General features: G+C 58.6%; 1 protein-coding gene and 1 long non-coding RNA gene across 7 annotated transcripts in view; one reads left to right on the top strand and one right to left on the bottom strand.

Moving 5' to 3' along the window:
* Positions 1-5229, bottom strand: part of SIRPA (signal regulatory protein alpha) — a 42541-nt gene extending 37312 nt beyond the window's left edge. The window contains exons 1-2 of one of the 6 annotated variants that reach the window (XM_053200159.1): positions 5090-5229; positions 4037-4124 (exon numbers count right to left, since the gene is read on the bottom strand). In XM_053200159.1, coding sequence (XP_053056134.1) covers positions 4037-4115 — 79 coding nt within the window. In that variant the 5' untranslated portion in view covers positions 4116-4124; positions 5090-5229. Of the gene's footprint in view, positions 1-4036; positions 4212-4438; positions 4579-4652; positions 4753-5089 lie in introns of those variants that run through there. The other 5 variants (XM_053200160.1, XM_053200161.1, XM_053200162.1 and 2 more) reach the window with 5 other exon arrangements.
* Positions 5230-12983: 7754 nt separating this feature from the next.
* LOC113602590 (uncharacterized) lies at positions 12984-26642 on the top strand. Its single transcript, XR_003424077.2, has 3 exons — positions 12984-15478; positions 24733-24976; positions 25489-26642. It is a non-coding gene; the product is annotated as an uncharacterized LOC113602590 (long non-coding RNA).
* Positions 26643-27447: the final 805 nt, after the last annotated feature.

The following is a 27447-nucleotide window of genomic DNA, read 5'->3' as shown; positions in this document are numbered from 1 at the left end:
GATGAGCGAGTTGAGCTGAGGGCATGGATGGGTACCAAAGCGTTTACCAAACTGGGTTAGGCCGCATGGTAACGAGCGGTACACAAGCCAACCGCCTCGTGTTCATATGTTTGGGGAACGCTGGAGTAAACAGGGTCCAACTTGGGATTCTACAACTCCTCGGGCCTTAGGTGCTAGCTAACGTGCTTGAGTGGCCAGGAAAGCTGCGGTCTGCAGGGAGGAAGCGAGGATCTCCTGCAGCCCCTTGGGTCAGTGCTTCGGAAAACATGTGGCTGGGAAACCAGGCCTGTCAGGGAGGGAGCCCAGCGCTGTCACACGCTTCTTTTCTTTTAGATTTTTTTTTTTTTTTTTTGGAGAAAACTTGGACCCACTCAACAGTTTTGAGGCGGGAGCGACATGATCTGCGTTGTGTTGACAGGCCAGAAATCTGAGCACATTTGAAACAGAGGGAGGGGGTGGGGGAGAACCTTCCATCAGTCCAAGACTCTACAAATAAGAAAATAACCTGTCGCACGGAGCCATTGGAAGCAGGGAGCAAGCGTGTGTGGGCTCCACACAACAGTTTTAGACTCCTTTCCTCTCACACACCCCCTCTCCATCTGCCTCAAAGGGCACCAGGAAAATGCAAGGAGGAAGACTGCAGCTCTGGGGGCTCCGGAGCGTGGCAGCCCAGGGGGGGGGGGGCCTCTGGTGGAAGCCGTGTCACTCCCGTGAGCTGTCACTTGCAAAGGGCTATCGCTTGGTGTTTCCATCCTCAGTTAATGCCTTCTGAGAAAGCACCGTGACTCAGTGGAGGACTCCTGCCCCAGAAGGAACCCTTCACACGTCCTCCGTCGAAGCCCAGAGGGGGCTCCTCTCCCTCCCCCCAGCCTGGCCTAAGTCACCCTGATGGAGTCAGCGAGCTTCTTCCCTCAGAGGCTGCCCAGCCAGGAGGACCGGATTCAAACTCCCGGCCCCCTGCCGCTTACTCCGGGGGGGGGGGGGGGGGGGGGGGACAAGTTTCTCCTCCAGTTTGGGGCTCGATTTTGCTCATCTGCAAAATGGGGATAGCGGCCAGCCCGTGCTCTGCTTTTGTTGACTGGTAGGATGGCAGAGACAGGCAGTCGGCACACAGCCTGGATTACGGTTAACTTTCAAAGGCGTGGGTTCGCCTCCCTTCTCTCAAACGCGTGGTTCCAATCAGGACTTCGTATGTGCTGAATGACGACAGGTATAGGAAGGAGTCATACCGTAGGTCTCCAGGGAATTGTAAAGGAATAATTAACGGGCAGAAAGTACCCAGAGAACACCATGGCTTTAAAGAAACTTCCAACGGCCCGAGCCCATTGGGGCCAAAGTGCCTGCCACCCCCTTTCTCTTCTTTTGAAAGAGGAAGTGAGATTACCATCACCATTTAGGAAAGTACACGGGACACACCAGGGTGTCCCCCTCTGCCAAGGAATCAGAAAGTCACCAGAGGGCCCAGCTGTCCCCCAACACCTGAACCCCAACTTGGCCTGGCCTTCTCCAAGGCCAGCGTGAGGGGCGAGTGGGAGCTCGCCCAGGTCTGCCCAGCAGGGCACCCAGAGGTCCCATGACCTCGGTGGGGCCAAGGCAGGGAGCCTGGAGGTTCAGAGTCAGGCTGCCTGGCTGTCCCCGAGCCCCTTGCCCTGCTCCCAGTCCCCAAATCTCCCTCAACTCAGGTCGCTTCAGGAAACAGGCCTCACGTTGGCTCCAAGAACACAGGTTGGTGACTTCACCAGCGTCTTTTTAGAATTTCCCTCTGGCAGCATTTGCGCTAAAAGCAATCTTTAGAAACTTCTTCTCCTGCCTTCCCCAACCCAGATAATTCACATGACCGGCCCCCTGCAAAGAGTGATCATGTGCAGCCCCAGCAATCATGTGACACCTCCCGGGCTGACAGTGCTGCCTGAGACACTAATAGTCACTCAATCTAACGCCGCCTTCCTATGCCTGACATTTGAGTTTCTCACTCAAACAAATCTATTTTCTTGGAAAATTGGCCAACTGCCTCCTTCCTACCTTCCTGCCCTTCTGTCCTGCCTCTCTTCTGCTTTGTCATAAATTCCATGCTGGGAGAAACCGAGGGAGGGGCCCGAAGCCCCATCCTTCGGGCAGACCAGGTGATTCCGTCCTGGGGCCCAGAGTGTGGCCAGGAGCCCCGTAGGCCACAGAGTGAAGGATGCCGTGAGGCTTCCACGATGTGACGGCGACACCCCACCCCTTCCCACCACCCTCAGCTAAGAAATTTATTCCTACCTCCTAAGATTTATTTATTTCAAAGTTAATCTTGGCCCCTCTGCTGCTCCCACTTTTTCAGGCTATTGATGCTGAATGGATTGGAACGGAAGTTTTATGGCCTAATCTTTGCCATTTTATAGATTGTTTTTATAGGCAAAAAGGGGAGATGTGCTCACAAGAAGGGGGCTGGTGTTCCCAGCCAGCGCCCCAGGAAAGGCAGGCCGCCCATCCGAATGCTTGTTAATCAGCGTCACTGGTCATTTGCCAGAAACCGAACCACAGGGTCCTGGTTGAAGAAGGGTCTGGGATAGACATTTAGAAATTGACTTGGGCCTGGTTCCCTATGTCAGGAAAATGAAGCACTTGTGAGAGACACTTGTGCATGTCCAGGCCAGGCCAGGAAGGACGCGGGGCAGGAACCAGGACTTGTGCAGGGTATAAATGGCCGGCTCCTGCGGGAAGGAGCGGATCGGACAGACATGAAATGTATCAGGGCTTCCTTCCCCGGGGCCAGGACCCAAACGTAACAGGAACACCCGGGGTGGGGTGGGGGGGATGCCTATGTGGATTCCTGGGGTTTTGGGGAAACTGCAGGGCAGAGGGAAGCTGCTGTCTCCCCCCCCCTTCTCTCTCCACCCACTCTTTGCTAGTTCTCCCTTCCTCACTGCTATCAGATGGTTACCAGTCTCTAGGCAAATGCAAAAGGCGGGTGGTGGGGGGGAGGTGGGTACTGAGCTCATCTTTACCTCCCTCCTCGAGGCGGCTGGTGCAGACCCCTCAGCCTACAACACAGCTCCCGAGGAGCCAAAAAACAAGATCCCCATTCTTCTCCCCAATCCCAACTCCTTTAAAGCCGTTACTCCGCCCCCCCCCCGCCCCCGTGCCCTCCCAGGAGACCCAGGGTTTTGCAAAACCCCTTTAAGAAGCAGGACTCCTGAATGGTGACCTCACCCCTTGGCGAACACACACGATAGCCTTCAGAGCCCGCCTGCTGGAGACAGCCAGGTGTTTGATGTAGGCCAACAAAAAGACATGCTCAGAGCCACAGGTAACAGCCCCACAGAGCACCTGAACTGCGGGGAGCTGCCTGGAAGCCTGGGGAAGGCAGGAGGAAGTGGGGGGGGCAGAGGACAGCAAGAGGCTTTGGCAAACACAAGGACAATCCGCGGAGCTTTCACATCAGGATCTGTTGATCACAGCAGCTCATCCCAGAGTTACTGCGGCCTCCCTTCCTCTCTCTTTCCCATACACACACCAACACTGTGTTACTCTGTGCACCAGAGGGAGAGCTCACTCTTCCCTAATTGCAACAGCCTGTTTCTGTTCCATCCCAGGCAGTACCTGGGGGACCCCCCCCCACCCCGGCTCTGGCGCCGACCCCCTTCTCTCAGACCCTGAAGTCAAACATGTGGAAAGCAGAAGTCCAGGGAAAGAGCTCTTTCTAGAGAAGCCAGGGGCACTTAACTCTAAAAGCCGCTGACAGCCTGCCTCCCCCATCAGATGGGGCAGGGATCGGGTCAGCCAACTCATCTGGGTATGTCCCAGTGCCCAGCACAGAGCCCAGCACAATGCCCCCACGATCAGAGTCCAGGGCGAGTGGGTCCTATCCCTGGCTGTGTGACCTTGGGCAAGTGGCTGGCCCTCTCTGGGCCTCAGTTTCTGCATCTGTAACCCTGCTTCCAGATATGTCTCCCCTTACCACCGCTGGACATTAGCCCAGGGGCTCCCAGTGGCGCTCTGACAGGCCTGGGCCCGCAGCTTGCGGCCGGCAGCGGCGGGGGGCAAGGGTGCTTACCTGTCCAGACGCAGGACGCGGCGAGCAGCAGGCAGAGCAGCGGCCCGAGGCGGCCGGGGGCCGGGCCGGCGGGCTCCATGGGCCGCGGCTGCGGAGCGAGGAGGGAGAGCGGCCGTGAGTGCGCGCTCGGGCGGGCGCAGGCTGGAGCGGGGAAATGACTAAGGCTCCCCCCTCTTCTCCCCCCCCACCACCTCCCCTCCCGGCCGGGCTTCCCCCCCCCCCCCCCACCTCCCCGGAACAGGCGCCTGGAGCGGCTTAGGAGCCGCCGTCACCACCGCGATTTTCGGAGAACCCCCCCCTCCCCCCCGAGAGATCGAGAGACGGAGAGGGGGAGAGACCCCAAGCGCGCGAGAAATAAAGCCAGGGACGGCCAGGGAGAGGCGGCAGGAGAGACAAACAGACCCGAGGGAGCCAGGCGGAGAGCCAGAGACGCGGAGAGGCGAGAGAGGGGGAGCGGGGAGAGGGGGAGAGAGAAAGAGAGAGAGCGAGCGGGAGAGGAGTGAGCGAGGCGGCGCGCAGATCGCGGCCGCCAGCGCGGGAGAGAGGAGAGGACCGCGCGCGCAGGGGCGAGGGGCAGCCCGCCGAGCCCCGCCGCGCCGCCCCCGCCGCTGCCCACCTGCCCCGCCCGGGCTCCTCGCGGCGCCGGCGGCTCGGCTCTGCTCGCTCCGGGCCCGCAGTCCCGGCCGCTGCCCCCGCCCTCCCGGCAGCCCGCCCCCCCCCCCTCCCGCTCGCCCTCCCCGCCTCCCTCCTTCCCGCCCGCCCCGGGAGGCTGCGGGGCTCGGGCCGATCGGCCCCACGTCGCCCGCCAGCCGCGCGCCCGGGGAGGGAGGAGGGGGAGGAGGAGGGCCGCGTCGCCCCCTCGCCCGCGCCGCGGCCCCGGCTGCCCCGCCGGGCCCGCGCGGCAAGCAGCCCGGGGAGCGGTCCCCGCGAGCGCCCCGGGACCGGACGGGCCGCCGGCTGCAACACTGTGCCGGTTCGGGCGCCCGCGCGGCGCCCTCCCTGCTCCCCTGTCCCCGGCCCCCTCTCCGCTCCGTCCGCCCGCCGAGCTCGGACCTGCGCCGCCGGCGACGGCTGGGAGGCGGTGGGAGCGCCGCCGGGGCTGCCCAGAGGCCGGGGCCCCCGCTCCACTTTGCGCAAACTTGTTTTTCTAAGGTCAGCGCCGCGAGCTGGCTACATCGTCCTCTTAAGGTGGACTGGGGAAGTTGCGACCGACCTCCCTCCCCTCGCCTCCGGGACTCCGGCCGCGGTTAGTCCCCGCTTCCCGCCGGCTGGCGAGCGGCTGGAGGCGGCGCGGGAGTGGGGATGGAGGGGGGGGCGGGACGGGGAGGGGGTGTCTGCCTTCTGCCCCTCCCCTAGTGGCCCTGCCCCTGTGCCCTAAAGCTCAAGGCCCCTCTGGGGGGGGGGGGTGGGGGCGCGCGCGCCCGAGGGCCCCGGTTCTTTCAGAGCTGGGCCGAGGTGAAGGAAAAGCAGGAAGTAAGTGAATGTAGGGGGAAGGGGGAGAGGAAGGAGAGAGTGATGGTACAAAAATAGCGTGTGTGTAGGAAGGACTTCAGTACCGCCTGGAAAAGAGGCGCAGGGAAGCAGGGAGGAGAGGGAGCGAGAAGGGGGGCTGTGGCCGAGAAACCGGAGGGGATGCGTCGGGGCCTCCCCGGGGCAGTAGGCTCTCTCGCCAGGTGCCTCGGTGTCAGGCAGGGCCGATTCAGAGGGTGGGGAAGGCCCAGGCAGGGGTGTGGGGGAGAGATGGGACTTGAAGGCCTGGACTCCAGGAAAATGACAGACAGGAGGGAAGGTGAGGGGAAAGGAGAGCAGGGGCTAGAGGCCTGGAGACAGAGGACAGAGCCTCCTGGTGAAAAAGTGATTACTCTCTCTCTCTCTCTCTCTCTCTCTCTCTTTCTTTCCCCGACTCTCTGTCTCTGTCTCTCTTTTTCCTTGAGGGAAAGCTGTGTTCCCAACAGCAGCCAGGCCAGTGATAGGGAGCGGGGGTGCCCTGGTCACCTGGCAAAGGTGGGTGGACGAGGGGTCCAAGACCCTCTGCTCACGGAGGGACTGGGGCTTGGAAATAAGGCCCTTCAGAGGACGTGAATGAAGCACGGTGGAAGACTGACCAGCCCTGCAAATAGAGAGGGGGTTGAGACCCACAGAGGGAGCGGACTTGAAACGAATTAAAAAACGAGATTTTAATTCCCGATTCCCAGGCTAAATAAAGACCTTCGCAGGGTGACCCTACCCTCACCCCCAGCCCAGCCTCCTCATCAAATGCCTGGTCCTGGTGTTGTGCTAAGTAAGGCAGGCGGGCAGGCAGGGTATACCTGTTTAGGGCCTGGACCAGGCCCCCAGGGTTCTGATCCCACCAGCCATCGCTTGTGACGGTGTGGACTTGAGAAAATACCTTGTCATTTCTGTGGCCCGGCTTCCTCATCGGCAGTGACGCTAACAGGAGAATGGACCTAAAAAGGCTGTTGTGAGGATGAGATGAATTCATTTTGTATAGTACTTCGAAAAGTGTTTAGTGAGTACCCAGTCCTGGATACCATTTGATAAATAAGTGAACTGTTTGGCGACAGTCCTTGGGACCCCACGGGGTTCTGAGCTGTGTCTGAAGTACAAGGGGATTTTCTTTTCTTTGGGGGGGGGTACAGCAATGACCCATTCAAGGTCCCTGTCCCCAAAGAATTTACATGCGAGCGTGTGTGGGGGGGGTGCGGAGAAGTAGACAAGTGGAAATAATTCATGTACAACAGAAGAGTGAGCATAGAGAGTGAGAAAGGAGGGCTCATTCGGATGTCAGGGCCTCTCCGAGAGGCTGGGAGCTGAGCCACCAGATGGGGCAGCAAGGTGAAGATTTGGGGGTTTGCTGTTCCCGGAAGAGGGAACAGCATGTATAAAGGCCCTGGGGCCACTTGGCTGGAAGGGAAAGAGCAAGGATGGGGAAGAGTGGTCCGGCCGGGTGGCCTCACGGCCCTTGGTAGAAAACCTGCATTTCTTCTGCAGATAGGAAGTCACCAGAGAGTGTAGAGCAGGGAAGCTCCAAGGTCTGATTTATGTGTTTCAAAAGGCCACTCTGGTGGAGAGTGGATGGTGGGGCTTGAGGGAGGGGAGTGTGGAATCGGGACGCCAGTGAGGAGGTGGTTTTGGGGGGCCTCCTCATGTCTGAGGTGGGGGGTAGAGAGTCTCTAACTCCACAGGCCACATTGGGCAGAGACCATGAAGGTGACCAGCTGAGGCTCTTGGAAAAATCCATCACCCAAATCTATCTGGGGTACAAGGCAGAGCAAGAGCTGCTGCTTGAAGGTCAGCGATGAGGCGGTCTCCGGGCCTGGGCTTCCAGAAGGCTCTGCCATCCACCGTTCCCCGGGACACACACGCAGACCTCCCCGGGATTAAGAAACTGCGGATTAAGGAAGGATAATAATTGAACCACCTGCTATTTATGTATAGCACCTTTGGCAAAGACAGTCAAGAGGCCTTCCCCACACTGGGGCCCCTTTCATCCCCCCTTCTGCCCCAGGAAGCAGGGAGCGGTGGGGGTGGGGGTAGGGGTCTGGCCTTGTTCTCCTAATCCAGAGACCACAGAAAAGTCGCCCTTGACTGACGGTCAGGGCTGGGAGGTCATTGAGACCAGTGGGCAGCTGGGTATGCTGGGGTCGGGGGACAGATTGCCTGAGGTCACCCCGAGCGATCGTGGCAGATCATTGAGGTGAACCAGCCACCTCCACGGGAGGCCCCCTGGGTTGCCCTGGATTCAAATCGAACTTCCTTCCTACGTATGCCATTCATTCACGCACTCGCCAATACTCTTTAAGCATCTATCATGTGCCAGGCACTGTGCTAGGCTTGGGAATACAGCACTGGGGGGGGGGGGGGGGGGACAGACAAAAACCCCTGCCCGCAAGGCAGGGAAGGGGCCCAGGAGTGCCCACGAGAGGAGACGGGTCGGGGAAGGCCTCTGACGACGTGCTATTTGAGGGAAGACTGCAAGATTCGGGAAAGGAAGCCAGAGGCGGCCCCGTCTGTGCTTTGCTTTTCTCTGTCACTCCCCGTGCGCAACCTGTCAGCGATGCCTGTCTCCACCTCCAGAACCAAGCTGCTTCTGAGCGTCTCCACCACCTCCCACCTGGGCACCTTCTTTCCACCCTCGACTCTCCACTCAGCAGCCAGAAGCGTCCGTTCTGGAAGGCAGGTGTCATCCTTCCCCTGCTGTCCAGGACTCGGGAAATGACATGTGTTTTGTGAGCCTCAGTCTCTTCATCTGTGAAATGGGAGTAACCCGGCCGACCCTGACATGGGGGACGGGGGGGGGGGTGGTCAGTGTGGCAGGGATGTGAAGGCAGCCATGGTGGGAGCAAATCTGGAGTTTGCCTCTACGGGTTGAGGGGGGGGCGGGCGCGCCCTGTGTGTGCGAGGTTCCCCTGGCGGGCATTGGTCTCACGGAAGCCCCAGCGACTCCACTGCGTTCCCAGAGGCAGAGAGTAAGTGGGCCAGGGTCACTCTGCCAGGGCATGCCGGAACCTGCAGGGACCCAGCTCTGCAGGGCAGCGGCCCTGCCTGGGCTCTGCTCCTCTTCCCAGAACCCTGGGCTGGCGTCAGTGGGCAGGCCGGCCAGGCTGCCTTTGTGTGGGGCCCGTTAGGAGGCTGGAGTTGCCAACCACCTAGTTTTCTGGGCAGCAGGAACCATTTGGAGTTAGAGGCCTCAGCCATGGAGCCAGAACAATAAAAATAAAAATAGCGAGGACTCCCGGGCAGCCTGGACCAGGGCACCAACTGCCCCAGAGAGATGTTCCTGAGGAGCTGGCGAGAAAGCATGGTGGGGGCAGGCGGGGGGGGGGTTGGAGGTGGGGGGGGTCCTTGCCCTGCGTCTGCTCTGCTCCCCGACCTGTATCGTGGGGTGTGGCCAAGGCTCCCCGCAGCCATTTTATAGCTGCAGAGACTAAAGCTCAGGGGGATGGAGTGACTTGCCCGGGACACACAGCTAGTGAGTGGCTGAGCCAGTTTAGGATTCGAACTCAGTTCCCCAGATTAATAGTGGGGAAAAAAAAAGTGAGCCGCCCGAGGGGGCGGGGCGAGAAATGAGCAGAGCCTGGATTTGAAGGGTCTCTCTGAGCCTGCGTGTCAAAGCGCCCCACTTACAATCGCCTCTCCACAGTACCCCACCTTTCCACACGGGAATCAGAGCTGTGGTTTTCCCACTGAGGCACCCGGAGGGGTTGTTGATGCAGGAATCCCAGGGCCCCACCCCCAGAGGTCTTAGGTAAGGCCTGAGAATTTGCATTTTGACAAGGCCCCAGGTGGTTCTGGTGCTACAGAATACAGGACAGGAACGTTCCAGAGCCCAGTCCCAGCTTTCCTGTGGGTGGGGTCTGTCGACCCCTCTGTTTCCTGTCCTCCCTGCCCAGGGGAGAGCAGAGGGGGCACGGGCGGTGGCTCAGAGACTGCAGCCAGTGCCCCGAAGCTGAGGGGCTGTGACAGATCACCCAGCCGGGGCCTGGGGGAGCCATGCTGTAATTAGTGCTTTCCAAGGGAAGTCGGCGACTTAAGTATCTTGGCAGGCAGGCAGGCAGGCAGGCAGCTTGCCTGAGCTCCTTAGGGGTGGGACCACGCTGTCAGGCCCTAAACCCTGTCCTCAGGCTCTGGGAATCTGGCTCTGCCAGGAGCCGAGCCCAGCTGTGCAGAGCCAGGCGTTCCTTAACACCCCTGGGTGGGGGTCCCCTGCAGGGTGGTGACAGAAGGGCTGGCGTCGGGCCGCAAAGCTGATTGCTTTGGCGCGCATCGGGAGACCTGAGTTCAAGTGCAGACTCTGCCCGACGGTAATACTGACCTAGCTAAAATGCAGGAGCGCCTGCTAAGCCCCCGGCTTGAAGGACTTCAGCGGATTCTGTCATGCGCCTCACTCCGCCTCACGTGACCGCAATTCTTATCCCCGTTTCACAGATGAGAAAACTGAGGCATAGAGAGGTTAAGAGTAAGCTTTTGAGCTGCAGAATTCGACTTTGAACCCAGGGGTGCTCCTCGCCCAGCCCCTGCTCCCCACCTCTGCACATTCTGACTTCTCCTTTACTGAGAGTCTGGGGCCCCACGGTGCTATCTCTGGGTGTCCCTGCCCACCGCAGGGCTGGCTCTGTGATGTCCGGGCCCCTCTGTGGCATCCGGACCTGGGCTGGTTGACTGGCCATAGGCACGCAGGCATGTGTCTATCTGCCTCTATCTCAAAAAAAATAAATAAATAAAAATAAAAACAAATTTTTTACATATTTATTTATTTTTGAGATAGAGAAACAGAGAGTGAGATGGAGAGGGGCAGAGAGAGAAGGAAACACAGAATCCGAAGCAGGCTCCAGGCCCCGAGCTGTCAGCACAGAGCCCGCCCCGGGACTCAAACCCACAAACTGCAAGATCATGACCTGAGCCGAAGTCGGACGCTTAACCGACTGAGCCACCCAGGCGGCACCCCCCCCATCATTTTGTATCCCTTCACCCCACTTTCTCTTTCTTGGTAGCATGTAAATACTATATAGTTCTTGGTTGCTGTGGCTTTCCCCCTCTCAAGTTGGAGCTCCATGCGGGGCCTTTGAGTCTGTTCTCCGGCACCCGGAGCTGTGCCTATAGGGGGCAGGGACCTCAGTAAATGAGGTCGATGAAGTGAAGGAGGGAGCCGAACGGCCAGCAGCTCCATCCGTGGGGACGGACAGCCCTGCTTGGCCTGGGATTCCTCGAGGAACAGATGTCCTCATTGAACTTGGGTTTCCTTCCCGGGCAGCGAGGCCGGGACTCCAGTTGGCCCCATTCCTGTTCTAGAGAGGAAGTATCTGTCCCTGGGCAGGAACCGGCCTGGCTCTCAGGAAAACTGAAGCAACATACACCACTTTCTCCGCTCAGCTTCTGTGGCCCCGGGGCCGCGGGTGGCCACGTCAGCCTCCACAGGGCCCCGGCCTCTGGAGCAAGGAGGACGGTGGGATGGGAGGCCGTGGGAGCCTCACGGCCGTGCTGTGTGAAGGGGACCTCGCCTGCCCGGTACCGGGCCCTCGCCCTCCTACCCATTTGTGTAGCCACACAAACAAAGGCTCCGTGAGGGGCAGAGCCAGCCTGGGTGACACGGGATTGGTGGCAAGCAAGGTGATGAACCAGGCCTTTCGGTACCAAACCCCCGACGTGTCCTCCTCGCCTGCAACCCACCCTCCTCCCTGTCCCACCTCTAAGTGCCTGGACTCGCACCTGACATCCACCGCCAAAGTGTCCTCTCTCCCTGAGCGTCAGGCCCTGTCCAGTCGAGAAAGTAGCAACTGTCCCCACGGAACAGACAAGACTGGAGTGTCGAGAGGGAAACGCTCCAAGTTAGCCTGACCGCCCTCTCAGGATTTCCTTGCCCCCCGCTGCAGGCCAGCGACTGGGTTTAGTCAACAGGTGTTGCAGGGGTTCGGGCACAATGGCCCGGCGTTAAGACCTTCTGCGTTCTGGCTAAAGTCTCAAACAGGGAAATTGCCAGAGAGAACTGGACAATTGGGGAAGAAGCGGGGGCTCCCCGACTGCCTTGAAATGGTGCCCCTTTGCTGAGCAGGACTGGGGGCCTGGGAGGAGGCCTAGGGGTCAGCATCAGGGCGGCCCCAGGAAGCCAGACCTGAGTGGCAAGGCCTCTGGCCTCACCGCAGACCCCACAGGCCCACAGCCCTGCTGAGCCAGGGAAGATGGCGCGTCTTCATTCAGTCACAGGTATTTCCTGAACACCTGCTGCGGCCCGGGGGGGTGGGGGGGGTTCCAGCGGGGGTGGAAGATACGCGCATGGCTGAGGAACCGCACCCGCATACTCGGTAGGTAGTGATAGCTGCTGAGGAGGAGAAGTGTGGCCCTGAGTGTCTTGCTCAGGGAATGGAGTTTCCAGAAATCGAGAGACAGAGTCACGCCGGAGTATCGGCAAAAACAACCGCTTTGGGGCTTTTGTTCAGAGCAACATGGGGCCCGGGAGCTACAGGGAAGGCGGTGGAGACGGATTCCTGGAAGCCACCTCAATCCCACCTGCTGCTCAGTTTCAAGCCTAAATCTTCCCGGGGTGTCACTTGAGGCTCTGGACAAAATTTCGCAGCCTCTTCCTCCCAGCCTGAGGGCCCCAAACTTGCCACCATCTGTGCCACAGGAACCAGAGAGAGAGAGAGAGAGAGAGAGAGAGAGAGAGAGAGAAACAACCCATGATAGCCTCTTTACACGGGGCTATTCTGAAGATTCAAAGAAAGACTGTATATCAAAAGTCTGGCACACAGGAGGCACTCAATAAATGTTCTATCACTTTCCCTCCCTTTTCCTGTCCTTTTAGGTAGCGATCTATGTGGTTTCATCTCATTATTTCAGGGTTTTCTGTTTTTGCGTCTGTGTGTTCCGTGAAGTGTATCAGTGCTCTAAAAGGATGTGCGCGCGCACACACGGGCATACATTGGGGGTGCGTGTTTAAAACGTTTTTACTGACCGGGACCATGATCAAAATGTTGAAGACGGCCGTTTGGAAGTCCAGTGGAATCGATAGAGACTATCAGAGCCGGAAGGGATTTTAAAGGCCATCGGTCGCCCCCCCCCGCCCCCCCGCCCCCAGCAGCCGGTCTCCCATCCGATACGCAAACCTCTCTGTTATACCAGCTTCGGCTCTGGCAACGGGGAGCTCATCCCCTTTCCGGGCAGGTGCGTGTTGTACAGGCTCTGGGGTTGGTTTCCTGGCCTCAGTGCCCGTGTGTGTTTCAGCTGCTCCCAAGCTCCCTGGCACCGGGTCACAGCTCTGGGAATCTCCCAAGGGCCCAATGCCAGGCTGAGCGCATAGTAGGTCTCCAGTAATGTCCCCTGAAGGAGTGCGGTGGCGGAGGGATGAGAGGGGGTTGGGAAGGATGCCTTTCCTGGCAATTCTCCTTTGGAGGGCGCACCCAGCAACAACACAGCGCTGTGGCCCTCTGGGGTGGGGGGGGTGGGGGTCTCAGTCTAAATAACACGCATCTTTGAGTTTGTGTGTGTGTGTGTGTCTGTCTATATATGTGTGAGCATGCCGTTGTGTTGCTCTGTGTGGCTCGGCCTTTATAGATGTGTGTGTGTTTCGCTGCAAATACCCACGTGTGCTGTGCATGTCTTTCTCTAGATCTTCGTGTTTATGTGTATTGGCGGGGGGGGGGGGGCTGTCACCGTAGGGTCGTGTGTCCGCCTCTGTTCGTTTGGCTCATTTGAATGTGTGTGAGTGCACGCGGTCTGCAGATGCCTGTGTGTGATGTGGACGTCTCTCTGGGTCTTTGTGTGTCTGTGGGCTCGTGGGCCTTTCTCTGTGCGTCTCCCCTCCCCTATTCAGCCCTACTGGGGAGCCAGGAGTGAGTCCCTGCAGCCCGGTCTACTGAAGGCCGTCTGGCTGGCAGACAGCAAGGGCTCCACACCCCTCCTCTCCTGCTCAAGCAGCGGCTGTGCTAATCACTGGGTTATATGCAGATGGCAAATGTGGGCTGCCAGGCTTGGAGGAGGGACTGTGGAGGGGGTGTGCAGATGAGCAGACACGAAGGAGCATGAAGACAATTTAAAGGCAGAAAGGGGAAAACGAGCCTTCTTGGTTTTGGGGTTCGAGGTGCGGGCTTCTCTCCAGAGGCATGAATCCGATGGAGAGGATGTGATGTCTGTGGTAGCTTCCCTCTCATCAAGCCAGAGTCTTACGATCACAGGATTCTAGAAAGCTAGAATTTTAGATCTGCGGGATTCTGGAATCTCAGCCTCCTGCAGCTCCAGCCTCTTAGAACCACGTTCACAGACTCTAATCCTCCTGGGATCTTAGGACCTTCAAACACAGATCTTCTCTTTCTCCCCATTCTCTTGCTTTTCTTTGTATAGAATCATGGCCAACGAATGACCTTGAAAGTTCATCCCGTCCACCCTCTGGCTCTGGGCTGGGCAGCGGAAAGAGAGAGAGAGGCCCATCAGCTGAGACATTCTTGGGCGACGTTGAACTGGAATCTTCCATTGGCAAGGACTTGTCTCCTGAATGATCTGGGCTCTCATATTACCCCTGTCACCTTCCGCTGGGACTGCGTTCTCCTCAGAGACAAAGGCGCCTATGTTCCCAGGATATGTTTTCGGCCAGTCAGGAGGTAGCATAATAGCCTGCAGGTGTGAGGAGAGCCAGGGTGGGGCTCCTCTGAGGCCCTTGGCCGTGGGGACTCAGCAGCCCAGCCTGCGGTGGAGGGGGTGGCCAACCAGCCACCTTCCTCTCATGGCTTCTTAGGATGGCAGCCGAAAAGGCTAGTCCTATCACCGGGAGCCACGGACTGTCTCTGAGGGAGGACACTCTACCGTACTTTGATCTCCTCCAGGACTCACCCAAACTTCTGCGCGTGGCTGCTTTTCAGGCCCTGACTGCTAGCCATCCCATCTCTCCCTCCACGTGTGTCCAGCCACACTGACCTCCCTCCCCGCCTCGAATCTGGTTGACTTCTTCGTGCCTCCAAATCGGCGTGGGGCTTGCTCCTCTCTGCCTCTTCGTCATGATGCAAACTCTTACCCATCCACGGAAGGGAAGGTCGCACTCAGATTTCAGTGCCATGAGAGAGAGAGAGTTTGACTTACTACTTTATTTCCCGGAACCTACAACAATGTTTGGCACACTGTAGGTGTTCGATCAATGTTTGTTGAACGACTAACAGGTCGGATGCATCCTGCAGAATTGCCCTTCTGAAGCCTCTGTTCCTCGCCTCCTTATAGGTGTCTCCCTGGGCCCCCACCCCTCCCCTGGGATTACCCGTGGCCCAGAATTTACCACCCTAGGTCAAAGGTCTTTGCTTACTTTGTCTTCTTTACCAGACCAGGAACCCCTTGAAGTTAATGACCACGTCTGCTCAATCTTTCTGCCGACAGCGTCCAGTTCAGAGCCTGCACCCAGCAGGTGCCCAGTAAACGTGGAGCCGTTGCCAGCAGCCCAGCTTGGTGACTTGAAATCCCCTGTTGGTCCCAACTGTGAGCACTGGTCCAAGCTGTTGGCAACATCTGCTCTAGAGTCTCATTTGCAATTATACGTTCCCAGGCTCTTGCCACTTAATATTTAATAACCAGGCGGCTGGCCTTCTCTGGCAGCCACTTAAGCCCCTGATTGCCTCTTGTGTGAACTTGGCCCTGAGTGAGGCAGGGACCACACTGGGGTTAACTGTGAAGCCTGTATCTTGGGTCTGGGGCCAGCATCAGGCCAGGGCCTTAGGGACAGGAGGAAGGAACGCCTGTTGGCTTGAGGCTCCTGGATGACCTTACCAGGAGAAGCAGGGGCGCGTTTGCTCTAACTGGCTCCACCTCTCCTCCCCGCCCCGTAAGGCTGTGCCTGCTCATGCCCTCGTGAGCCAGGGAGGGGGGCAGAGGAAAAATGTCAGCGGGACCTTCCCTGACTCACATCCGAGCTGAGCCAGGAGGAAGAAAGGGGGATTCCGCCTGGGCCATATCCCAGCAGGAAAGGTGGGTCTATCCTATGCGGCCCAGTCCATTGCATGGTGGGGGGGGGGGGAGGGAGTTGGGCTGTGGCGCCACGGCATGGGTGTTGGCGGCCATGCTGGCCTCTCCTGGCATAGGGCTGGGGAGTCCTTCCAAGTTGGCTGTGGAAGGAGGTAAGGCAGTGGTAATGACCTGACCTTCAGGATCGCCTGTACTGCTGCCCCGTGCTGGGAAATCCTGCAGGACCAGGGAGGCTTCTGCAGGATTGCAGGGGGAGGGGGCGGGGAGCCATCACCGGAAGGTTCAAGAAGAGGGAATAGTAAGTGTGAAGGCTCTGAGGTGGGACCGTTGGGCACCGCTGACGCCTCAAGATCAGGAAACAGTCTCGAGAACCCGTTTCTCAGTGGATTCCGGAGGAGAGTGCTGCCGGAGTGCAGGCTGGGAAATCGTAGACTTTGCAGATCGCGGGGGGGGGGGGGGGGAAGGATTTTATAGCATCAGGGGGCTCAGTTTCTGGGTCTTGCTCTGCCCCTAACAAGCCCAGTGACCCTGGGCCAGTCCCTGCCCAGTGTTTCTGCTGCCACGGCACACGTTGGACGCTTCCAGTGTGGGGACTCCTCTGTTCTCCCCTCCGAGGTCATCTGGCCCAGCCCGGGGAAGCTGAGACCTGAAACGTCACCCTGCATGATCCGTAGGGCCGGTCCTGAAAGAAGGTCGGGCTTGGGGCAAGACGCTGAGCTCTTCTGATGGACGGTATTTATCGAGCAGATATTACGTGCAAGGTGCCACGCTCAATAAACCCTTTACTGACATCGAGTCTCGTTCAGTCCCTGTCACCCTCACCCACTCTTTCCCTCACACCCTCACCCATTCACAGGGCCTGTGGACGGCACCTTTGAACCCCAGTTCTAGTCCATTTACCTCTTTCCACCTCACCCACACTACCCTCCCCAGCCACCACCTGCGCCCCTTCCCGGGACTGCCGCCACGGTGGTATCCGGGATGTTTCTTGATTTTGCCCCCAGCCGCGTCTCCTGCCTTCAGGACGGGGGCTGAGGGTCTAGAAGGAAGCCCAGCTTCACCCACACGCTTCCACCCAGAGGCCACCCCCCTGCAGCTCCCAGAAGCCCCCTCGTCTGGTTGCTGGTCAGTGATCTCAGCCCCCCACTCTCACTGTGGGTTTCCAACAGCTTCACCCACACCCTTCCACCCAGAGGCCACCCCCCTGCAGCTCCCAGAAGCCCCCTCGTCTGGTTGCTGGTCAGTGATCTCAGCTGGTCACTGTGGGCTTCCGACACCGGTTCTCTCTCTCCACTGCTACCCGAGTTAATGGAGTAACTGAGGCACTTTACCCATCATCTGATGCAAATACCTTGTGTCGCCAGCACCGGCCCTATGCTCTGATCTCCCTGTGGCCTGGCCCACCAGCTTCCTGCTCCAGGCTCCAGCCGAGGCCAGGCCAGGGGACTCTCCCCGCCAATAGTCCCTGCACTGCGAGGGCCCCGGAAGTCACCCATCCGATTCTAGCCACCGTAAAGCGAGGCCCACTGTGTGCAGGCCTTGTGCATTTTCAGTCTTCCCAAGACAACATACGATTCTGACCCTCGTTGTGCAGACTTGGAGATAGAAGTCTATGTACACTCAGATGGGGGGGGGGGTGTCCAGTGGGGTCCAGACACGCACTCTAGGGCTTGACCCCTTCCCCCATCCCTTCCTTAGGGCTTTATCCACGTGACCCCTTTAGAGCAGATTTCTCTATCAGTTACATCTTAGCATGTCTATTTACAGATGGTGATGAGGGCGGCGGTTCGCTCACAGCCACATAGGTGGCGAGCGGGGCTCTGTGCCCTTGCCGGGGAGCCCGAGAAGGCGGATGTGTGGATGTGGGGGGGCGGGGGGCTAGGGGAGTGCCTAAAGCTTGTCCCCCTTGGGAACTGCCATCCTGTGACCCCACCCTAACGGAACATACCTGACTTAGTTTCCATTAGTGCCTCGAGCATGTCCAGGGCACCTGGAAGCTTCTGGGGTCACCCAGAGATAAGACAGACCTCCTCCAAATGAGTGTGTGAATCTCAGACAGGCAGTGGCCTGCAACCCCAGGCTGAGAATGCGGCGGGAAGGGATGAATGGTTGAGGCACTCCGCAGGACGGAGGTCTGCTCCAGGTGGGACCCCCAGTGTGGGCAAAGGTTGGGAGATTAGGATGTGAGGGGTGCCCCAAAGGAGCCTCCCCTCCCACTTCTCCCCTCAGTGGGGCACCTCACCCATCTCAGACTGAAGGTTGGCCCCCACTGATGCCTCCCACCCAAGTATCTCCAACTCTTCCCAGATACCCCTCTTGGACGCCCCAAGGGCCCTTAAAAAGGAACTCACCAACTCCCCACCAACCCCTGGTCCGTGGCTCTTCAATCTGGCCTCCACACAGCATGGGTCGGGCTTTCTGCAAGTCCAGACTGTGTTCTCCACCCTTCGGTGGCTCCTCTGTCGTTCTTGGGGTGCAATCCAACTCCTTGGCCAAGACGGCAAGGTCTTTCCGAGCTACCAAGCTCTCCCCTAACCCCATGCGGCTGTCACGTGGCGTTTCCCTGAATGTGTTTCCAGGTGTTTGTGCCTCTTTCCACATCTGCCTGGCAAACTCCTACTCATCCGGTGGAGCCCAGCCCTCAAGGGCTTTTCCAACAAGCTCCTCATTCTGGGTTAGGGGGTCCCAGCCTATGCAGCTGCCTCCCTGAGTGAACGTCCGCATGAAGCTTAGAACCTGTGCTTACAAACTTCTTTTCCCACTAGACTGTGGAATCTGGGACAGGGGTGGGGTGGTAGCAGACGGGACCCTGATTTGAGTTTAGCACTAAGAGGCACCTGGGCTCAAATCCTGCCCCTGCCATCTTCTAGCTGCACAACCTTGAACGAAGCCCTCCCCCCGCCACTGTCCTCCATTTTCCCGCCTGTAAAATGGACAAAATAATCGTATCACCTCTTCTTCGGGGCCGTTTCGAGGATGAAATGATCATGGGGCGGTGAGAAGAGGACCTGGCAGGGGGCTTCTGGGTGGCTCAGCCGGTTGAGCGTCTGACTTCCGCTCAGGCCATGATCTCACAGTCCGTGAGTTCCAGCCCCACGTCGGGCTCGCTGCTGTCAGATTATCAGCACACAAGCAACCCGCGTTGGCTCCTCTGTTCCCCTCTCTCTGCCCCTCCCCCGCTTGCGCTCTCCCCCAAATAAATAAATATTAAAAAAAAAAAAAAAAAGAGGATCTGGCACATAGTAAATGCTCAATAAATAGTAGTTCTTATCGGCACCTCCAGATCCCACACAGGCAGCTCTTTGAAAGGTCCGTTCACCTAACAACTAGAAAGCTAGTTCTGTCTAGGTCCGAATTGGGTCTAAGCCAGTGGTTCTCCAACTCAGACGAGCACCAGAATGGGTGAGGGTGGTGTGAGTAAGACAGATTAGTCGGCTCCAGCAGGTGCTGGGTGGGTCTGGGCCTGCGCTTTTTAGTAAGCTCCCTGTATCCCATTCTGATGCCCGTGGTCCAAGGCCAGACTCAGACCCAAGGCTCTGGGGGAGGCGTAGTGAAAAAAAAAGACGGCTTTGCCATGGCAACGCGCCTCCAGCGATCAGCTCCCGCCCCAGCAAGGAAGGTTCGGGGTGTGGCAGAGCCATCCAGGCCCTGCCTCTGGAGACAGGAGGCTCGGGTTCGCACCCTGACATCCCTCTTCCGGCCAGGCGTCTTTTCCTCTGTGCGCCCCGTTCCCCTCCCCGAGAAGGGGAGATCCCATAAACTCCCACCTCCCCACCGCTGGAGGGCTGGGTGAGTCTCCATTCAGAGACGTCCCTGAGAGCAAGACAGGCAGTGCTCAGCAGGCAGGGGTGGATGTTACCTTCGCCCCACAGCCGTTTGTCTTTGGAGGCCTGCTCTCCCTGAGTGTTTTATTTTCTGGTGATGGATTCCAGCTCATGTTCGGGGCCTGCAGCTGCATACAAATGCGAGGAGCCTAGGCGGCCCCGGGATCTGTCCTCGCCTGCTCTCTGCCAAGCACCGGGCTGTGAGTTCCCAGCGGGCCCGGAAGTCCCAGGGCCTCTCATGAGGCCGGGACCACCATGCCCCGTGGCGGCCGGAAGCAGCCAGACTGCCGGGCCCCTTTGAGAGTGGGGTGTCCCTGTGAGAGAGTGCCGGCTGGGAGGTCTTCGGGGACTCGGGAGCCGCTGGGACAATAGGTCGCTGTTTGGGGGAGTGAGGTTGGCAGGGCCTTGCCCCTCGGCACTGAGCCCCTGCCAAGCCCCTGCCAAGCCTGGGCCTGGTTTCCCGCTGCCTGCCAGTTCCAGGGCACTTGGGGCGGGGGGCCCCGAGGGACTCACTGCCCCTGCTCCAGAGCCTTAGCTGTGGCGGAGGAGGCCCAAGCAGGCCGGCAGACACCCTCTGCCTGGGCCTTGCCGTCTGCAGGGTAAGAGCCAAGTGCTTAGAAGGAGCCCCGCACAGCCACCTCCTCCCAGGGCTGCCGGGGGGTTCGGCATGGGCCACGGGGACACGAGGGCCTGTGTGCTTGGGTGGCCCTCGTCACGTGCCTGCGTTGGAGAGACAACAGCCGACTCGACCAAGGCTCCGGCCTAGCGCGGCCTGCGTTCTCATGCGGGGAGATGGGGACAAAGCTGGTGACAGAGCAGGGGAGAAAAATAAGGAGCCCAAAGGGGACACGAGGTCACGGGGGAGCGCTTTCTTTTTCCCCCACTTAAAAAAAAAAGGAGGCTAGAGCCGACACAGGAAGTTCCATGAATTTCAGGCGCACAACGTAGCGATCCGACAAGTCTATACGGAAGCCTGTGCTCACCCCAAGCATAGCTGCCGTCTGTCACCACAGGACGCTATCACCACACCAGTGGACTATATTCCCTGCGCTGTATTTTCTATCGCAGGGGCCCTTTTTTGCCAGAGCGATGAGCGAGAGTCTCTCCGGAAAGGTGACAGTGGACGAGAGAGACTCAAGGGGTGCGGGGGAGAGCAGAAAAGACACGTGGCTCTTCCGGAGGAAGAGTGTCCAGGCACAGGGAACAGCACGTGGGAGGCTGTGAGCAAAGAGAGGGCCTGGCCTGTTTGAGAAGAGCCCAGAGGCGGGAGCAGTGGGAGGGGTGGGGGGTGGGGAGGGAGAGGGAAGGTGACCAACGAGCCCAGAGGGGTGAAACTCCTCACACCTGCCCCGAGTGCCCGTCCCTCCATCAACCTGCTTTACGGGGTGGGGGGGGGGGGGCGGGGAATGAGCTCAGATAGACTGGACAACTTGCCCCGGGCCACATAGCTCGGGAACAGAGTCATCCGGCTGGATGCTAGCTCATTCTGACACGAGCGCCTCTTCTTACCGTGTGACCAGGATCCTCTATGGTGACGTACAGGCGGTACCTTGTGAGCGGTCACCCCCGGCTCACTGGGTGCTGGTGACTCAGTCCCTTTTCACAGCCAGGAGGGCTATGTGCTAGGCACCCAGAAGCTGGGCCTTCTCTGAAGACCCGCCTGGGCATCTGGATTCTGACTAGCCTGAGCGCTCTCCCTGCTGTGCGCCCATGACTCAGTGGGCTTTTCTGGGCCTTGGCTTGCTCCTCTGTGCGTGGGGCTAATTCTCTGTACGCGAGAGGCTGGCAAGAGGTGGGTAAGGTCGGGGTATGGTGGTGATGGGAAAATATTGACCCCGCCCCCCGCAAGGCCTCTAAAGCTGCGGTCCTCACACTTCAGGGCAGCCTTCTCTGGGCATGTGCGTGTTCAAGAGGATGCATCCCTCCCCAGGACCCTAGTCTGCAGGCCTGGGAGGCTTAAACAGGCTTCCCAGGGCGGGGCTCCGAGGCAGGGGGCTGTAAAGTCTTGCACAAATGGGAGACATCAGTGCCCCCTCTGGTCCCCTCCCAGGGCTCTCTCTGCTTTTCCTCTGTGGCATCCATCCACGCTTGTAATTACTTGTTTAGCATCTGTCTGCTTCTCTGGGCTGCGCGTTCTCGTTCTCGGCTGGCCTTGTTCATGGCTGGGTCCCCAGCACCGAGCAGCCTGCCTGGGGCGTAATAAATGTTTGTTGGGAAAACAAACAAACAGACGCCTGGCTGGCTGAGTGAATGCACGGATGCCCTGTGGAGCTGCAGGAGTCCGCATCCCCCCTCAAGGACTGGGTTCCAACACGGGCTCTACTCTGCGGCCACACACTTCTTTTGTGATCTTGGGCAAGTCCCAGGTTTCTCTGAAAAACTGGCTGTGTGGGGAGGGGTGGGTAGAGAGGATCCCAGAGGATTCTGGACAAACGTGTAGGAGCGATTCCAGGGAGAGGGATTGATGTGAGCAAAGGCAAGGGGGCACGATAGCGCCCGGCTTATTCAGGGGACAGCCAGATGTCTGGGGGGCCAGGGACGGGCGTGGGCATGTGCTGTGTGTGCAGGTGCGCCATGGGTCTTGGTGTGTGTGAGTGTGTGTGCAAGCTAAGGCACAGAGAGGGTTGTAAAGCCCTTGCCCGATGCCCCTCAGAGGTGGGGGCCAGGCAGTTCCCACCTTTTCATAGGGAAAGACCAAGACGAGGGGGGCTATGCTGGGGAGCAGGGGAACAGGGCAGGCCTCTTAGGAGAGACTTTCGGGCCAGTGAAGGTCAGGCTGATGAGCCCAGACCTGGGAGTGGAGGCCCGAGGAGCCCAGGGAACCCTGGGGCTTCTTCATTTTCTTCTTGAGGAAGCAAATGCACCATCAGGGAAGTGCCCCGTGGCTGTCGGCCCTGCAGGGCACTGGGCATTTTGTAGATGGAGTAATCACCCAGACCTCAAGCTCACTTCTTCCTCACAGAGGAACCACAGTGAGCCTTTCTCAACTGGGGCTGGGGCTGGGGCTGGTGTCTGGGCAGCTGAGCTCCGTGGCTGGTGTGTGTGTGTGTGTGTGTGTGTGTGTTCCTTCCAGGGTGACTCGGAGTGGACCCCGCGCCTCTACAAGAGGGAATTCTATCATGGAAATCGTTTGGTGGCCCCCCGGGTGGCACAGGGTCGCACGGCAAGCTGGCACAAGAATATTTTGAGCTCGCGGTAATGAAAGCAAACGGCAATTTGGCGTGGCTTCAGGCTTGAAAGCCGCAGCACGGGCGTTCCGTCATTGGCGGCCCGTGATTACCCACTGCTAATGGGGGCCGCATTCCCAGGCCGGTGAGGGAGAGAGGGCTCAGAGAGGTTAAGTGACTTGCCCAGCGTCACACGGCTGCTAATGGGAGGGCAAGGTCCAAGGCGCTGAAATTTGGCCTCCCCCCCTCCCCCAAGGCCAGGCTGCTCCCCAGAATGGATCATCTCTCTGAGCTGTTCCTAAGCGCTGGTTTCCATAGCAGCAAGGCCATTCCTGCACAATGGATCCCCCACCTTCCCTGGGCTTTGCTGCCGAGGGGGCTGCAGGGGTGGGAGATGCTCCGTCTGGGGGGATAGCCAGGGGTGAGGAGGTGAGGATTTGAGTGGTCACTGGGCCCCCGGCCCTTACAGAAGGACCACTCTTTTTTTTTTTTCCCCCAGTTCTTCCATTTCGGCTCTGGGGTTGGGTTCGCTTCTAGGTAGAGGGTGGGGAAAGAGGAGAGAGAAAGAAATATGAAAACATCAGAAACAGAGCACGGGAAAGGCAGAGACAAAAGAAGTCATACGGAAGCCAAGACAGAGAAAAATGGAGAAACACGAACTGCCTTGCAGACAAATCATGTCATTTCATCTTTACCCCCCTGGGGAGGTGGGTTCTCTTTGCTCCCATTTTATAGATGAGGAAACTGAGGGCAAATGCGGGGCTTCTCGAAGGATAGTCTAAGAGCCAGCCTATCTCCCCTGGGTGGTGGCGGGGGGGGGGTGCTGGGTAAAATGCAGGTTCTCTGACCTTGCCCTGGGCCCTTGGAATCAGACTCTCTGGAGTGGGGCCGGGAATCTGCACCTAGGAATTCCCCAGGAAAAAAATTCCTAGAGCGTCGAGTTTGAGAATGTCCACTGTCAGAGGATGTCTGCCCTGCACCCTGCCTGAGCTTATGCAGCACAGACACGCAGAGCCAGGATTTAGGACCCAGGAGGGCGCGAGAAAGAGAGGAAAGTGACAAAGAGAAGCTTTTCTGCCACAGAAGAGAAGACAGAGAGGGAAAGAGGCAGAAGGAGACACACGGGGGAGAAGGGCGCGGAACTTTAGGGAAGGAGGGATCTGGCAGGACCGGAGGGACCTCTGTTGCTTATAGACCATCTCCCTTCTAAACACAGCCTCTCGCGAGAGTCTCAGGATGAGATGACACAGGTCTTATTGCTTGCATTTTCTGGATAGGGAAACTGAGGCATCTGAGTATCAGCCAGCTGTCAGCAAGTACCTAGAAGTGCAGGGGTCCTATAGAAGGTCCTCACCCATCGTGTGTTCCTTAGGGGCAAAGAGATTTGCCCTGAACTGGGGCAAGGGAAGGTGAGAGGCTCCCAGTGAGTCCTGCTCTTCTCTGAGACCAGGGTAAACACAGGATCCCCGGCAGAGCAGAGACAGGGACCCCACCCCCGCTGACACCTGCCACCACAGGCCCCCAGCCCCAGGGAGCCTCACTGGGTCTTATGGAGCGCTCTCAGCCTGGGACTCAACAGAGCTCACACCCCAGTCTGCTCCCAGATGCCACGGTGGCTCGGATGGCCACCACCGTGTCCACTGGGCCTCCCCTCCAGGTATCCTCTGGGCACCTTAGTGAGGACCCAGGGGAGGCACGGGAGCCCCGGGGATGCCCTGTTCCCCCTGCTGGGAGGAATGAGTCCTCCCATTTTATGGATGAGGAGACAGAGGCTCAGAGAAGTAAAGTGACTCGCCCCAGGCCACAAGGTAAATGGCACAAAGCAGGACACGCACGCGCCTCTAGCTGTGCTGTGGCTGCGGCCGGTGAGGATTCACTGAGCCCCTGCTCTGTCCCAGGCGTTGGTGATACACGTGAGCCTGTCTCACTGGCTGGGGCCAAGCAGCGGAGGAAGGATGTCCTTCCCAGGCGACGTGAGGGGAGTCGAAGCAGCGGCTGACGTTTCCGAGCGCGCGGGGCACGCTCCCCACGACGGTTCACACAGGGACTCAGGGACTCGTTACCGCTGCCCACAGGTGCTGACATCTCTTGGCTGGTGAGAAGCAGCCAACCTTGGTCCAGCACCTGTTCAGAAACGTGGACAGTCTTGGATTGAGTGGGGAGTCGCGGCAGAGGGGGGGCGGGGACGGCGGGGCGTGACCTTCGTGCCGCGGGGGTGGGGGGTGGGCCGCCTGACTTTCCTGTCTTCACTCTTCCCACAAAGCAGACCAGCTAAAAGCTCGGGTGTCCGTTCACCCTGGGATTGCACCAGGCTGCATTGCCCGTGATCGGATCTCTGGGACTCCACGGACTCGGTGAGGGCGAGTCTGTCGTCATCGCTCCATTTTCTGGATGAGGAACACTGAGGCCCAGCGATGCTAACTAGGAGGACTGGAACGTGGTGCATGGCCGCTGAGACCCGTCGCCTGCTCCTGCTTCCTGCTTGTCTGGGAAGGGAAGGATGAGGGCAGGTGAGGAAGGGGGACGCAGACGGCGAGCAGAGGACAAGCAGGAGTCAAGGCCGAGACCTGGCTGGAGGGGCTGGGGGCGTGGAGTGCGGGCGCTGGGGCTTGCCAGGCGGGGCCTGTGAGCCTTATTCTCCTGCCGACTGGTGACATCTGCTTGTAAGCGAGGTCACGCCCTCCTCCGCTCAGAAGCTCCCGGGGCTCCCAGTTGTGTGCAGAGAAAAGCCAAAGTCCTTACAGTGGCCTGGGAGGCCCCGGCCTACTGAGCCTACTGCTCCTCTGACCTTGCCCTTTCTCTAGTCTCCCCTCGCTCATCAGGTTCTAGAACATGCCTGCCTGCAAAGCTCTTCCCTGAGATAGCTCTGTGGTCCCCTCACCTGGCCCAACTCTTTTCGGGAGAGGCTTTCCCTGGCCACCCTCCCCGCACCCTGCTCCCCTTCCCCTTTCTTGGTTTAATTATTACATTCCACGGCCCCTATCATCATCCCATACATCATGTATTTTACTTACTTGTTTAGGTCGTGGCGGCCCTGTGATAACATTGGCTCCGTCAGGACCGGGATGTGGTCTGTTTTGTCCCCTGCTGGGTCCCCAGAGCCTACAACGATGCCCGGCACAGAGTAGGGGCTCAAAATAAGCGGTTGTTGGATGACTATAAATAGCAAGAATCTCATTCTATCATCATCATCCCTCTGCAAGTGTTTTTTTTCTATGAGGAAACAGACTCAGAGAAGACAAGGAACTTACGCGAGGTCACACAGCAAGTAAGCGGGTGTGGTGGGTCCCCAGCTCCCCCGCGGGAAGGAAGGGTTTGCTGCCCAGCTGAGGGGATGGAGTAAGTAGGGTCTCAAAGATCCCAAAGAAAGAGCCCAACATGCAACGTAGTGCAATCATAGGGATAAGGAACATCAGAGCTTTTACCTGGTCTGTGCTGTCACAAGAGTAAAGACACGAAATTTACACTACCCGCCACCCCCCCCCCCCCCCCGGAGAGAGACCCAGGGGCCACAGCCGTGTCCTGCCTCGAGGGAACTCCTTTAATGTTCCCAACAACCCTCCAGTGTGGTTACTGTTATTATCATCCCACTTTATAGATGAGTACACTGAGGCTCAGATAAACTAAGGAGTCCAAAGCCTGAGAGCTAGTGAGTAGCCAGAGCCAGGATTTGAACCCAGGCATTCTGGCTCAAGCTGTCAACGACCACACCATGCTGCTTGGACAAGCCGCCCCCATTGCCGGCCCAGGCAGGCAGTTTGGACCCTAGCCCAGGAGTCTTGGGCCAGATCCCTGGAGCCTGCGTCGGACAAGTAGGACTGGGTGCGAGGAGTTTCCATTTCCTGAGATGAGATCTCAGGCTGCTCAGGGAAGCTTTACCCCAGAAGCACATCAGGCATCCCACACCCACCTCTGTCCCGAGGCAAAGGAGAGAAAGAAGTCTGCCTCAAGGCTGCTCACGCAGCCAAAGCCTTCAGAAGGTTGTTACCCACAGTGTCTCCTCACCCCGACCACAGCCTACACCTCCTGGGACCGGGGCTCCCTCAGAGAAGCGTTGACCCCTTCCCCTTCCCGGGCTCTGCCTCCTGCAGGGACTCTGGGGCCAGCCAGAGACCAGAGAGAACTGTCTGGCATGTGTGGGGCAGAACAGCCCCGGTTAACCTCTGCCCTCCCTCTGAGAGCTTTCCCCAGCCCGTGGGTGTCCTTCTTTAGCTCCTTGTGACTCTATTTCCTGAGGAATTTCTGTGTGCCCTGTGGTATCACAGTCAAAACCTCACTTAAGCCTCAAACAATTCTGTGCATGTGGCCGTTTTGCAAAGCCAGCTAATCAATATTTACTGAGCACTTAATGTATGCCTGGCACTGAACTAGTCACTGGGACACAGCATAGGAAGATAGACCGAGGACCCCGCTTTGGGGGAGCTTAGGGTCCACGCAGATAAGACAGATAGATGGGAAAGGAGGCCATTGAGGCCAGAGTCGGATAAAGAGAAATATAGTGGGGCCGTGCAAGCTCAGAATGGGAGCTCAATAAATATCTTCAGTGGAAAGAAAGCTCTGAGACCCCCGTGGGGTCACAGCTCTCGGGTATGAACTCCAAAGTGCCACCCTATTGTAGCGATCAGGGCAGGATAGCTGCTGTAACAAACAGCCCCCACATCTCAGTGGCTCGGCCCAATAATGTGTGTGTTTCTCACGCGTGCTCTAGTCCTACGTGGGTCTACTTGTCACGGTCGTTCGGACACCCCACCTTCCACCCAGTGGCTCTGACGTACCTTCGGACGATCCTTGCTGGATCTTCTGTGTCCAGAAAGGGTAGGGCTTGGGGGACCGTGTAAGAGCTTTCATGGGCATGCTTGGAAGAGGCTCCTGGCTAACTCACCCAGTCTGTTTGGGGATCCAGGGAAGTGACCCAGCAGTGATGGAGGGACCAGGTCATGACCCAGGAACTCTTCCAGATATTTTCGCCGACCACCAGTTT

This window comes from Acinonyx jubatus, chromosome A3, assembly GCF_027475565.1.
Source record: "Acinonyx jubatus isolate Ajub_Pintada_27869175 chromosome A3, VMU_Ajub_asm_v1.0, whole genome shotgun sequence".
Lineage (NCBI taxonomy): Eukaryota > Metazoa > Chordata > Mammalia > Carnivora > Felidae > Acinonyx > Acinonyx jubatus.
This window is presented reverse-complemented; position numbering and strand designations above follow the sequence as displayed.